General features: G+C 40.9%; 1 protein-coding gene across 3 annotated transcripts in view; it reads right to left on the minus strand.

Moving 5' to 3' along the window:
- Positions 1–3,351: 3,351 nt before the first annotated feature.
- The window catches only part of kpnb1 (karyopherin (importin) beta 1), a 44,319-nt gene continuing 33,245 nt past the window's right edge, over positions 3,352–14,425 (minus strand). For 2 of the 3 annotated variants that reach the window (XM_072561295.1, XM_072561294.1), the window contains 2 exons: positions 14,301–14,415; positions 13,604–13,769 (listed from right to left, as the gene is read on the minus strand). In XM_072561295.1, the coding sequence (XP_072417396.1) occupies positions 13,604–13,769; positions 14,301–14,415 (281 nt within the window). Of the gene's footprint in view, positions 5,294–13,603; positions 13,770–14,300; positions 14,416–14,425 lie in introns of those variants that run through there. The other variant, XM_072561296.1, reaches the window with a different exon arrangement.

Genomic DNA, 14,425 nt, shown 5'->3' on the forward strand with positions numbered 1-14,425 from the left:
AAGGATGATGTATTTCATTGTGTAAAAAGCAGTGAGGGAGAGAACTATAAATCAATCAGATATACAGCACAGAAACAGACCCTTCAGTCCAACTCGTCCATGCTGACCAGCTATCCCAACCCTAGTCCCATTTGCCAGCACCCAGCCTATATCCCTCTAAACCTTTCCTACTCATACCCATCCAAATGCCTTTTAAATGTTGCAATCGTACTAGCCTCCACCACTTCCTCTGGTAGCTCATTCCATACATGTATCACTGTCAGCATGAAAAAGTTGCCCCTTAGGTCTCATGTCTTTCCCCTCTAACCCCTAAAACTATGCCCTCTAGTTCTGGACTCCCCCACCCCAGGGAAAAGACTGTCTACTTTTCCTAGCCATATACCTCATGATTTTATAAACCTCTATAAAAGGTCACCCCTCAGCCTCCAATGCTCCAGGGAAAAAAGCCCCAGCCAGTTCAATTTCTCCGTAAAGCTCAAATCCTCCAACCCTGGAAATATCCTTGTAAATCTTTTCTGAAACCTTTCAAGTTTCACAACATCCTTCCTATAGGAAAGACACCAGAATTGCATGCAATATTTCAAAAGTGGCCTATGTCCTGTACAGCTACAACATGAACTCCCAACTCCTGTACTCAATACTCTTACCGATAATGGAAAGCACACCAAACACCTTCTTCACTATCCTATCTACCTGTGACTCCACTTTCAAGGAGCTACAAACCTGTACTCCAAGGTATCTCTGTTCAGCAACACTCTCCAGGACTTTACCATTAAGTGTACATGTCCTGCTAAGATTTGCTTTCCCAAAATGCAGCACCTCACATTTATCTAAATTAAACTCCACCTGCCACTCTTCAGCCCATTGGCCCATCTGAGAAAGATCTTATTGTAATTGGAGGGAACCTCCTGCGCTCTCCACGACACCTGCAATTTTGGTGTCATCTGCAAAATTAGTAACTATACCTCTTATGCTCATATCCAAGTCATTTTATATAAAATGAAGTGTAGCACTGTGGAACTCCACTGGTCACAGGCCTCAAGTCTAAAAAACAACCTGTGGCGATTTTGGTTAGGTCTGTTTCAGTATAACCAAGCAGAAACCTAGTTATACAACTGCAGATACCTATAACATGAGAATAAGGTCACTTGGGCTTTTGAGTCTTCACTCCCATTCAATAAGATGGCTAATCTCATTATCAGGGACAGATTGGGAGGTGAGTAAATTCCTGGTAAGAGTCTGAAAGTTGTCTTCAAATGTACAAAAAAAAATTGTTATTCAAACATGTAGATGCCTCAAATGTCTTGGAGCATCCAAGGATTTCATAAAAAATAGAAAGGTAGGACAGACAGCACAAGTAGGGTGAAGGCTAAGGAATAACAATTACATGGAAACTAAATCAACTCTTTACTCAAAGTTACAAATATATTTTAGTTGTTGATTGCATTTTTCTGTATCAGTAAAGTTCTAAATGGAATACCGTGCTAGGCAGAGCGCATAGAACATGAGTTAACTAAAGTATTGCTGCTGCCCTTTGAATCAACTAAGATATCCTGCCCAATTGTGACAATTTTCATGAAATAAAAACTACTGGAAAAACATCAGTTCTAGTAGCAACTTTGAGCTTAATGACCCTAGCAGTATTTTGCTTTTACTTAGACAAATTTCACATCCTAGCCATCATTGGTCTCAAGTAGCATTGTTGATCCAAATCTCAGGGTACCAGATAATCTCAGCAGAGGTTCACTCATTCATCTTAAGTCACCATATTTCCAAACTAACTCATTTTAGTACATTAATTGTCTAACATCCTTCAGCCATACAATTATCCCCAAAATTCTACATATCACTTATTTGACACCTTTGTTCATTCAATCCACCCTTACTGGTGTTTGCACTTCATAATTCTCATGCCCTTTGTCTGGGGCATAAAAATCTTTTTGTCACGCATTTTGTTATGACTTCAGTCGAAGTTATTCCCTCCTGTAGAATGAAATTTATTAGAATGATACTTGGGAATGAGGGATTTTAGATAAAAGCAGAGAAATTGGGCTTATTCTCCTTACAGCAGGAATTAAGTGTGATCTTGAAGTTTACAATGTTACTAACAATTTTAACATGGCAAACGAGGATATGTTGTTTCCACTAGTTGGTACTTTTATACCTCGGTACCCTTGTACCCAAGATGGCACTGTGGCAACATTACACACTTCACTGTACTAGAGTGCACATGACAAAATCTAAATCTATAAATCTAACCAGTGGTCACAATTCCAAGATAATCACAGCAAGCTAGATGATGAGAAACTTCCTTAAATCAGTTATGATTTGGAATGCACTACCTAAGATAGGGGTATAAATGGATTCCATAGGTGGCAGGTTCAGAACAGAGTTGGATACATATTTGATACTGCTGAATTCAGAAGACAAGAGATAGGGCTGGAGAGTAGTCCCAGCTGGGTAGTTCTTTCAGGATCCAGTACAATTTCTATTATAGTGCCATTTTTCTATCAAAAGCAATACATGAACATTTAATTTTATTGGACCTTTGATAGTCCAAAAGGTTTACATCAGTTGTCCATGCAAGTGTCAGCATTAAGTGACAAATTCCACAAACTGAGAACAGCTTAAACAGAAAGATTCACTTTGTCCATTGTACAGTCACACTAGCAAAAATTTCAAAAATAACTACATGTTCTTTTGTTCAAGAGTTAACTCTAAATAGCAGCTGCTTGACTTCAGACCAGAACTGATCTGGAGATGCACTGAAAATGATATCAATCTCATAACCCATTAAGTGAGAGGGGAAGCACACCATCTTTAATCCCAAGGGACTGCTAAAGACAATACATCTGAGAAAAGCTATTTCTAAACAGTCACTGGCAGTTTTAACACTACTCTACAGTGCTATAACATTGACGAGTTATAGCTGCAGATGCATGGGATTTGTTTAATTATTTTTCCCCAAATAACTACCACAATCTTAAACCATTTTAAGGTCCCACAGACAAAAATTTAAATTTGAAGGTCCATTTAGTTTGGATTGCTTCACTTGCTTTAGAAGTAGTGACTGAATGGAATTTCAAATCAAACCCACAGCACTGAGTTAATTATATTTAATAGGGTGAGCAAAGTGAGAAGATAACATTTTCACAGGCTTGAAACAGTTTCAGTTGATAGCTCAGTAGAATCTAATCTTGGAAGACTCAGTCTATGAAAGGTCAAGTTAATCCAAACATGCTTGTTTACATGCTACTTGAATGCATGGGCTGTTGCTCACTATTCTGGAAGAAGCAACTAAATAGTGAAGAAAAACTACTGAAGATCAATAAAGACACAAAGAATACTTACTATTTCTCAGTGTACTTTATTATCCTGTTTTCTACAGCTGAAAGCCCACAGGACAGCAACAGGTAGCACTGAGGAATGATCAGAATTCCCCATCAGTACGATCTCCAAAGTACAAAATAAAGGCATGAAAAGGCTCAGACCTTTCCCAGTTTGCGATTATTAACTGGATAAAACACCCTTTTGCCAGTGTAAATACATGGTGCCTCAACACTCAGCCTGCAGTGAAGTGGGATGAAAACAGCACCAAACTGTATTCACCTGACACTAAGGCACATATCCAATACCCTGTATACAGTTGTTACATTATTGTGTGGAAGTATAGTTGTTTCAGAATCACAATGTAAGACTAAGTACAAGTTGTGCTGGGGAATGTTTTGACACTTTTTAAATTCAGACTTTGTTGGAAAAATATGCCACTTTTGTTTTACAAGTGTCTCTGGTCTAGTTAGCGTCTGATACCAAGAGCAGCGAGACATCAATACCACAATTTTTCTTTATTTTCCTAATCAAATAAAAGCAAGATAGATCACCAAGTCGTTTGAATGGCATCCTACATGCCTACTTTCAATATGAAATTTGATTTTGTTTTCCTCCAAACTCTTTAGAAATCCAAAGCATGACCTGAATACAATTAATAAATCTTTGGCACTCTTATGTTGTTTCAGCTGCTACAGTACAAATTGTGGAGGGGAAGGGGGGGGTTCCAAAGTGCTATCCGGCAGATTAGGGCATGATGCATTTTCATTTTGATTTCTTGAACCTTTTCAAATCCCTCTGCATCATTTACACTTTTTCACAGTTTTATTTCTCGTTACAGGGGAAGAAAGGCTTCTTTTTTTCTTTTAAAGAGATAGTATCCTTCATGATGTGAAGAGAAAGCAACAAGCCCTCAGCCAACATGGCCATCAATTCAAAAATACCTGGTAGGCAAAAGTGGTGGTATGACAATGATGGCAAGATACAACAGTGGGCATATAGTTGTCACCTTGACCATACAGCACTATTATGGTTATTTCCAAATACCTGTCACTGATCACCAGATTTGCTTGACCACGATCCCTTTGTTAACCTACATGCACTGAATTTAGAGGTATGGAAATAAAACATCTAAACACACCATTTATCTATCTATCCCAGCGTTCTTGTAAAACACAACGCATCGTTATTTTTCAAAGCAAATGGCAGTAACACTGCTAAAAATAGGCCACCTTTCATTAAAGGTCTATACAAAATTTTGCTGCATTTGAGAAACTATATGGATATTTTCAAAAATAGTTGGAATAGGTTAAATGGCATGTTGTTTGGATCTGATTCAGTGGATGAAATATAGCCAATGCAAGCTATTTAGAAAGGGGATACCATCTCCTTAAACTAGGCTGAAGACTAACTAAAGCTTCGCACAAGGAAGCTCTGAACATTCATCAGTGTTTCCCAATAAGAGCAACTCTCATTCAATTCTTTTGTGCTGCTTCAGTAGATTCAACTCTTTAATGCAAATGCTAACCATTTAAGTAAATTGTAATGTATCTGAAGTAGAGAAAGTGTATGCCTTCTCACTCACACACACTCATCCCTGACCAAGAACCTCAACCTCATTATTCATGCACGAATTTCCACATAGTACGATTACATCAGCCAGGCTGAGGATTCAATTTTCCTCCCAGCAGCAATGTCCATAATCCTTTGAATTTATTTTCTTAAAACACTCCCGCTGTTTGAGAGAAAGGAATTTCTTCTCGTTCTTTGTTGCAGGTTATGTTGGCCTCTGTTTCGGCGTTCAGTCCAAGATACTGCTGGATCAGGTGGTGTGATGCAAACCTCACTCACTCATTCTCACATTCTCAAACATTCAACATCCTTGCACACTCCTCACTTCTGTTCCAAAGATTTGAGAATTCCAGTGGGGCCTCAGGTGTCTTCCTCATACCAATGCTGTCAGAATCTGGAACAAAAAAAGATACCAGCTGAAAATTGCCCAGTGCAGCTCTCAAACCCCAGGATGCTCTTGTTTGGCACTGCCATCTAGTTCAAATTAATTATTTTAGAAAATGCGAGTGGTCAGAACAGCTGCTCAGTTATCCAATGGTAATCTATTGTTTAGTGGACATTGAGCCAGACAATGGCTCATTTAGAGGGGGAAGACTTTGGAAATCAGCTGCATTTCCTGAAGCTCTGATCTTCTGAACATCTGCTCCACTGTAAACTATCCTACATCCAATCTTTTTCATTTTCTTTCATTCTACAACCTTGAATTGGAATCTTCACAAGTCTGCCTCAGTGTGGAAAATATTAACTCTCAAACATCAACTCTAGTCTTGTTTGAATCTGTCAATTCTAGTTGCACCATTGCCCCACTTATTATTGTTATATGGTTGGTAGGAATGCCTGAGGCAGAATGGAATGAGGGAACAGCATTAGTGTTAATTGGACCTGAACTGTGGTATAAATATGAAGAGTTAACAAATCAGAGGGGCAAGTGCTTCAAGGAATGTAGTTAATGGAAACAAAACTCTCATTTAAGGCTGATCTAATTCTTGATCCCTAGTGGAATCAAGGGTTATGGCAGAAGGGCAGGAAACTGGATGAGTGTCAATCCTATTGAATGGTGGAGCAGGCCCAAAAGGGCCAATAGTCTAATTTTAAATCAGATGTAGTGCTTGTGCAAATATATTTGATTACATGCAGCAATATCAACTTGTCATGACTGCATTATACAATCCCATATAATACAAGAGAAATTTCACTGCTACAGAAGACAGCAACTCAGTCAGTTCTGTTCCTCTAGTAAATTTCAACCAAGGTGTGATATAGGCTAAGTGGGAAAGAGCATTTGCTCAGATGTGAGAGGTCCCCATTTCTTATGGTCTCATGGTCTTAAAGTATAGGCTTGAATTCAGTTTAAAACAATTAACTTTTGGAGTATAACATTGGCAGTAGAGGATGGCTGAATCAATGTAAAGTTTGGGATAGGATTACCGACCCATATTCTGAGAGTGAGCCTTTCAGTGAACAAATGTAGCTGGGTTACTTCTTTGATCAAAGAGCAATCAAGCCTTGGTACTTCCATTGCTTATCTTGTTTCTGCAAGGTCAAGTTTTTTCAGAATTAAAACCATAAGACACAGGAGCGAAAGTAAGGCCCAGTGACTCCACTGTGCCACTTAAATTATGGCTGATGGGCATTTCAACTCCACTTACCAACACTCTCCCCATAGCCCTTAATTCCTGAGATCAAGAATTTATTAAAAGTCTTCAAGGAAGAGATTAATGGCCCAGACGGCCCACCACTCTCTGGCTGAAGAAATGTCTCATTTCCATTCTAAACTGACCCCTCTAATTCTAAGGCTGTGCTCACGGGTTCTAATCTCTCCACCTAACAAAAATTTCCAGCGTCCACCCTTTCTCAGCCATGCATTATTCTGTAAGTTTCTATTAGATCTCCCCTCAACCTTCTAAACTCTAATGAATACAACCCCAGGATCCTCAGCCATTAATCGTATGTTAGGCCCACCATTCCAGGGATCATCCATGTGAATCTTTGCTGGACACGCTCCAGTGCCAGTACGTCCTTCCTTTTCGATGTCCAGATAGATTGCTGGCTTTCCCTGTTCTGACCTACTTGTTACCTCTTCAAAGAATTCCAACAGGTTTGTCAGGCATGACATCCCCATACTAAATCCATGCTGACTTAGTCTAAACTGACACTGCATATACAAGAATTTAGAAAACGCATCCTTAACAATGGATTCTAGAATTTTACCTACAACCAGAGGTTAGGCTAATCGGCCTAAAGTTTTCCATTTTTTGTCTTGATCCTTTCTTGAACAAGGGGGTTAGAACAGCGATTTTCCCATCATCTGAGACATTCCCTGACTTCAGTGACTTTTGAAAGATCACAACTAACGCCTCAATTTCCTCAGCCACCTCCCTCAGAACTCTAGGATGTAGTTCATCGGGGCCAGGAGATTTATCTATTTTTAGACCTTTTAGCTTTTCTAGCACTCTTTTGTAATGGCTACCATACTCAACTCTGCCAACGACGCTCCTTAACTGTTAGGATATTACTCATGTCTTCCACTGTGAAGACTGACGCATAGTATTTAAGTTCTTCAGCTATTTCCTTATCTTCCAGCATTAGCTGTCCTGCGTTAATTTCGAGTGGCCCAATTTCTCCTTTGGCCTCTCTTTTGTTTCTTATGTATTGAAAGAATCTTTTACTATCATTTCTAATACTACCGGCTAGCTTACCTTCCTGTTTGATCGTCTCCTTTCTTATCTCTTTGTTATCCTCGGTTTTTGCAGTCTTCCTAATCTTCTGATCTCCCAGTGATTTTGGCCACTTTATAGGCTCGCTCTCTGATACATTTCTTGACTTTCTTTGCCAGCCATGGCTGTCTAACTCCCCCACGCCGAATAATCTTTTCTTTGGAGTGAACCTCTGTACTGTGTCCTCCATTACACCCAGAAATTCCTGCCATGGTTGCTCTGTCTTCCCCACCAGGCTCTGCTTCCAGTCGATTTGCGTCAGTTCCTCTCATGCCCCTGCAAATACCTTTGTTTAACTGCAACACTATTACACCAGATTTTGCCTTCTCTCTTTTAAACTGCAGAGAAACTCTACCATATTATGACCGCTGCCTCTTAAGTATTCCCTTACTTTAAGATTTTTATAAAAGTCTGGCTTATTACATAGCACTAAGTGCAGAATACCCTGCTCCCTTGTGGGCTCCATCACAAGCTGATCCAAAAAGCCATCCTATAAGTATTCCATGAATTCCCCTTCCTAGGATCCACTAGCAACATTATTCACCCAGTCTACTGCCATATTGAAGTCCCCCATGACCACAGTGACCTTGCCTTTCTGACATGCCCTATCTCCTGGTACATCCTGCACCCCTGGCCCTGACCACTGCTGGGAGGTCTGTACATAACTCCCATTATGGTTTTTTTGTCTTTGTCATTCCTCAACTCCACCCACAGACTCCACATCATCTGACCCTGTCATTCAGTGCCACAGATTTAATTTCATTCTTAACTAACAAGGCAACCCCACCCCCTCTGCCCACCTCTGTCTTTGGTATGTTGTAAATCCTTGGATGTTTAACTGCCAGACCTGAAGCCCCTGCAACCATGTCTGTGATGCCTACTACATCATAATCATTCACGATGATTTGCACCATTAATTAAATCTTTGTTACGAATACTATAAGCATTCAGGCAAAGCACCTTAATGCTAATTTTCTTATCTTCTGATTTCCAACATCTCTAGTAATATATCCTAATTTATCCTTCCTTTTTGCTTCATTCGCAGTCTGCCTTGAATGTTAACCCTGCACACAAGCTAACCTGCTGCTTATCTTTCTACTTGACTCCATACTCCCTGTCGCTTTGCCTTTCCCCTGATTCAAGGAACTGATGAAAATCGACTGGAAGCAAAGCCTAGTGGGGAAGAGAGTAGAGCAACAAAGGCAGGAGTTTCTGGGTGTAATTGAGGACAGAGGTTTGTCCCAAAGAAAAGAAAGATTATCCGGGGTGGGGGTGATGGATTGGATTCCAATCATTTGAACACTGATGAATATTTGGACTTACATGGATAAAATTTATCACAATGATATCTGTAAACAGCTTGAGGGATGAGGTCAGACTGAAATTTGGAAAGGTGGAAGTTCATGCTATGGAAGTTTACATAACTCAGCAGATTATATGCAACACCCGTATAAATTGGATTTTGAAATTTCCCAATCTGTGCACATAAATTTTGGACTATGCCAAAATATAAAGTATGGCCTTCTAGTTTCAACTCGAGTTAAAATTTGTGAATAAACATACACTAGAACAAATATCAAATGCTCAATTCCGACAAAAAAAACAACTTTCCTTCCCAGCAACGTTCATAACAAAAGGAAAAATTGACATATGACAAGAAAAGGGAGGGCACAATGCTAATTGGTAAGATCTGCTACATACTGGCAGTAGGTGACAATACAGAAGGAGAACTGTAGTTAACAGAAATCAGGACAGAAATGCTCCCGATAATTTTACTTTGGGATTTGCAATAAGCAAACAAACCCCAGAATTTGCTTAGGGTGTGATTTTAGGTGTAAATCAAAAAGTACCACTAAACAGTGAAATGCCCCAAACTCGTGTATTCAAAATTAAACTGAAATGGAGGATGCTGAGAAAGGATATGGTGGATAGAGATCATAAAAAAGGGGCATTGTATTGGTCACAAGCATTTTCAGTTTATCAAAAATTTATTAGTTGCCTAGTCTCTCAATTGTGCAGTATTGAGACAGTAGATCCATGTGTACTATAAGGCAGCCATTCTGCCCATCAAGTCTGCTTTGTCGTTCGATGATCTGGTAATCCTTAAGTGCTTTCTAATAGATGCAATATTTCCTCAATGACATGTTAAAGTTAACTACCCTGGTCACTTTTTGTTGGCTCCATCCCTTTTTCAACAAACTTTCCCAAACCTGAGACTTTTCCAGAATCTAAGAATTCTGGCAGTATTACGACCAGCGCTAGAGCTACATTCTTTAAAATCAAAAGGATGCAACCTATCAAGCCTGGAGAACTTGTCAGCCTTTAGTCCCATTAGCTTCCCTAAGTACGTTCAATTTTTCTAGTAAGGTTTTAAAAAGTCATCTGTTGTTCAACCATTTTTTCTGCTAAACTCCTTTCCCTGTCTACCTAAGCCCTCATTGCCATGTAAATATCCTCAGTTGTTTCTGACACATGTTTCTTAAACTAAATGCATAATTCTATGTTACAGTCACTGTTCTCTAGTGGACTTTAAACCTGTTTATTTTACATTAGATTACACATTACTGGATCAAAAAAAGCCTGAGCCATAAGAGAGAATAGAAAAATAGCTGTAAAATTCAAGTCTGGCAGTACCTGTATTTTCCAGAGTTCTAAAAAGTCACCAGACAAAAGATTAACTCTGCTTTCTCTCCATAAAGAGAAAAAGTGTGGCGCTGAAAAAGCAGGAGAGTCGACGTTTCAGGCATTTTGTGGGGGTGTGGGGGAGCACTGGACAGGAAGGAGAGCGAGAGAGCGAGAGAGCGAGCGAGAGCGAGAGCGAGAGCGCGAGCGAGAGAGCGAGCGAGAGAGCGAGAGAGAGAGCGAGCGAGAGAGAGAGCGAGAGAGAGAGCGAGAGAGAGAGCGAGAGAGAGAGCGAGGTCAGAGTGGATGCCCTCCAGCACATCTCCAGTTCGTGCACCTCTGCCCTTGAACCCCACCCCCCAGTCGTCACCTTCCACCCCACCAATTTCTGGACACAACCATCATCCTCTGCCATTTCCACCAACTAGAGTCAGACCCCAAAGACCTATTTCCCTCCCCAACCCAATCAGCATTCCACAGAGACCATTCCCTCTGTGACCCCTTCATTAGGTCCACACCCCCACCAACCCACCTGGCACCCTTCCTTGCCACTGCAAGAGGTATAAAACATGCACCGGAACCTCCCCTCTCACCTCCATGTAAGGCCCCACAGGATCCTTCCACATCTGGCAGAGATTTTCCTGCACATCCAAACACCTCACCTGTGTGCCCACTGCTGCTCTCGATGTGGTCTCCTCTACATCGCAGAGACAGGATGCCAACTTGCACAACAGCTCGGAGAACATCTCTGGGACACATGCACCCAAAAACCCCCAACTCCCTGTGGCCAACCACTTCATAGACATCCAAGTCCTGGGTTGCCTCCACCGCAAAATCCAACCCACCTGACACCTGGAGGAAGGACACTTCATCTTCTGCCTTGGAATCAGCCGATTTCACAGTTTCCTCCTCTTGCCGGCCCGCACCTTATTCCAGATCCAACCTTCCAACTCAGCACCGTCCTCTTGAACTGTCCTACTGGCCCATCTTCCTGCCCATCTATCTGCTCCACCCTCTGCTCTGACCTATCACCACCACCTCGCCCCCTCAATCTAATTATCACCTTCCAAGCTACCCTACCCCAGCCCCACCACTCTCCATTTATCTCTTAGCCCTGTTCAGCTCCCCACCCTGCATGACTGAAGGGCTTATGCTTGAAACGTTGATTGTCCTGCTCCTCGGATGCTGCCTGACCGGTGCTTTTCTGGCACCACACTTTTTGACTGATCTCCAGCGTTTGCAGTCCTCACTTCCTCCTTGCTCTCCATCAATATTGCCAGACCTATATTTCTCCACTTTGTTTAGGTTTCAGATTTCTAGCATTGCATTTTTCTTTTCATTTTAGGCTGATCTACAGTTGGATCCAGAACACTTTCAGGAAACAGTCCAAATACAATATCTACCTTGTGACCACTTCTGGCCATTTAATTGTCTCCGATCAACATTAAAGTTGTCCATGATTAAATTAACTGCCTTTTCTTCAGGCATGCCATTATCTCCTGAGTTATTTTGTGTTCTACATTAGAGCTGCTGAGAGGAAGGGTGCGTTGTCTAATCCCAGACATATCTTCGTGTAATTTTAAAAATTCTATCCATTCAGATTGTACATCAGGATCCAAGGTCATTTCTTGCTAACACATTTCAACTTATACGAACAAAGTTACCCTACCATCCTGACTGCTTGCCCTAGAGGGAAATGGTGACTAAAATGTCACCTACATGGAGTAGAAATGATCAGGACAATTTAAGGAATTTGTTGCAATTATTTGTTATTAAAACAGCTGGAATCAACAACTTCATTAGTGAAATAAACTTAAGTCAATGAAACACAGAATAACCTGAATATGGTAAGTGATACATGTTTTGCAGGCAGGAATAAGGAATGGGAGTGCAATAAACTCAAAATAGATCTGCACAAGTTAGCAAAGGGCAGCACAGTGGTTAGCACTGCTGCCTCACAGCGCCAGAGACCCGGGTTCAATTCCTGCCTCAGGCGACTGACTGTGTGGAGTTTGCACATTCTCCCCATGGGTTTCCTCCGGATGCTCCGGTTTCCTCCCACAGTCCAAAAAAAAATGTGCAGGTTAGGTGAATTGGCCACGCTAAATTGCCCGTAGTGTTAGATGTAGGGGTAAATGTAGGGGAATGGGTATGGATGGGTGCGCTTCAGCGGGTCAGTGTGGACATGTTGGGCCGAAGGGCCTATTTCCACACTAAGCAATCTAATCAAAGGACACTTGTAGATGATAGGAAGTCTGTTCTTGGCAAGAAATTTTAGTGAGATAGTGTTTTGGATTTAAAGGAATAGGATCAAGGAAAGAGCATTTCTGTATTATGTTTTGAAGATTTGGCAACTACATTGACAGTCAACAATAATACATGGTAAAGAAAATAATTGTGGAGAAGTGAATGAAAAAGCTTCAGGAGGTCCTGGACTTTAGATTACTAGATTCGTTACTTACAATGTGGAAACAGGCCCTTCGACCCAACAAGCCCACACCGACCCATTCCCCTACACTTACCCCTTCATCTAACACTAGCATGGCCAATTCACCTAACCTGCACATTTTTGTACTGTGGGAGGAAACCCATGCAAACACAGGGAGAATGTGCAAACTCCACACAGTTGCCTGAGGCGGGAATTGAACCCAGGTCGCTGGCGCTGTGAGGCAGCAGTGCTAACCACTGTGTCACCATCAAAATTCCTCACTGATGCCCTGAAATTTAAAGGAATCCTTCAAGGATGCTCGCAAAAAAAGCTGCTTCCACAAGATTTACCATGTGAAAATGCTTCAGAAGCCCCCTGCCCTTCATTCAACAATCTTGACTTCACATGACCTCTAACCTCCACATCATCTCCATCTAATAAATCCTCCTCCAGGAGCACAAGTGTTCTCAATAAAGGCTTTTATAAAGTTGAGACCTGCCCAAGATTGTTAATTCTATCCAAAATCACTGTATTCCAGGAGAGGATAAAAACTAGCCGGAAGACAATTCCTTTTCCTTCCCAGTGTTAATGGTTAGTTCTCTGAACTGCACTTTGGATTTCCAAATATGTCACCTGACTTTTAAATACAATGGGGAAAATAAACAAAGAAATACAGTCTCAATGTGGTCTCTGGTGTTAACACATACATACTTCCAGATTTAAAATTTTAAAAACACTTTGTGCTCCCTTCGCAGTGGGATCATAATTAGAGAGTGGCCCATTAAAATTTTTTCAAAAAACCTAGTTAAACAAGTGCAAAATACATAGAATTCAAAAAATTGCCTATTAAGTTTACTTATTTTAAAACTTGTTATAAAAACAAGAACAAAGCCACTGAAGATAACCAGTAGAATAAGCATCCTAGGCAACAGATGTCTTACCAAGCTTGATTTTTCAGTTTTCGAAGCTCTTTAGTAGCCCATGTTGCCAAAGTTTTAGTTTTGTTCGTTTTTGATCGTCTTCCTTCAGTCAATAATTCATGAATCATAGGCCTGGCTTCAACTAATTTCAGTACATCCTTCCCAAATGCTGTACACAAGTCTCTGAAAAACAATTCAAGAATCATAAAATGAACAGGTCTTTTAAAAATAAACTCCCTGGCCTTGCACATAGGCAGTTTTGAATTTCTAGAGAATATACACACCTCCAGAAAGAATGTATGAACAAGGCCATGCATTTACTTACTTGGAAAGTATATTAGAATCAGAATCCTACAATACCCCTCACAATATCCCTATAACCCCACATTCCCCATGGCTAGTCCATCGAGTCTACACATCCCTGGAAATTACTGGGTAATTTAGCACAGCCAATCCACAGGACCTGCATATTTTTGAACTGAGAGAGGAAAACTGAGCACCCAGCAGAAATCCATGCAGAGAGAATGTGCAAACTTCACACTCGCCCGAGTCTGGAATTAAACCCAGGTCCCTGGTGCTGTGAGACAGCAGCGCTAACCACTGTGCCAGTGTTGAAAAAGTGGAAAACTACTGAAGTTATAAATGGGTGACCTCTCGTTAACAGCTGTAAAAAAAAAAAGCAGTCATCATTTCCCTTATCCAAAGCAAGCTTACCCTATCAGTCCAGCAGCACAGGCAACTACCCCATCTGTGTGATCTTCATCTCGTGCAATGTGATCGATAAAAGAGAGAATGAATTCTACTCTTGGTTGCACCAACATCACATCAGCTGCAGAAGC

This window comes from Chiloscyllium punctatum, chromosome 42 (genome assembly GCF_047496795.1).
Source record: "Chiloscyllium punctatum isolate Juve2018m chromosome 42, sChiPun1.3, whole genome shotgun sequence".
Taxonomy (NCBI): domain Eukaryota; kingdom Metazoa; phylum Chordata; class Chondrichthyes; order Orectolobiformes; family Hemiscylliidae; genus Chiloscyllium; species Chiloscyllium punctatum.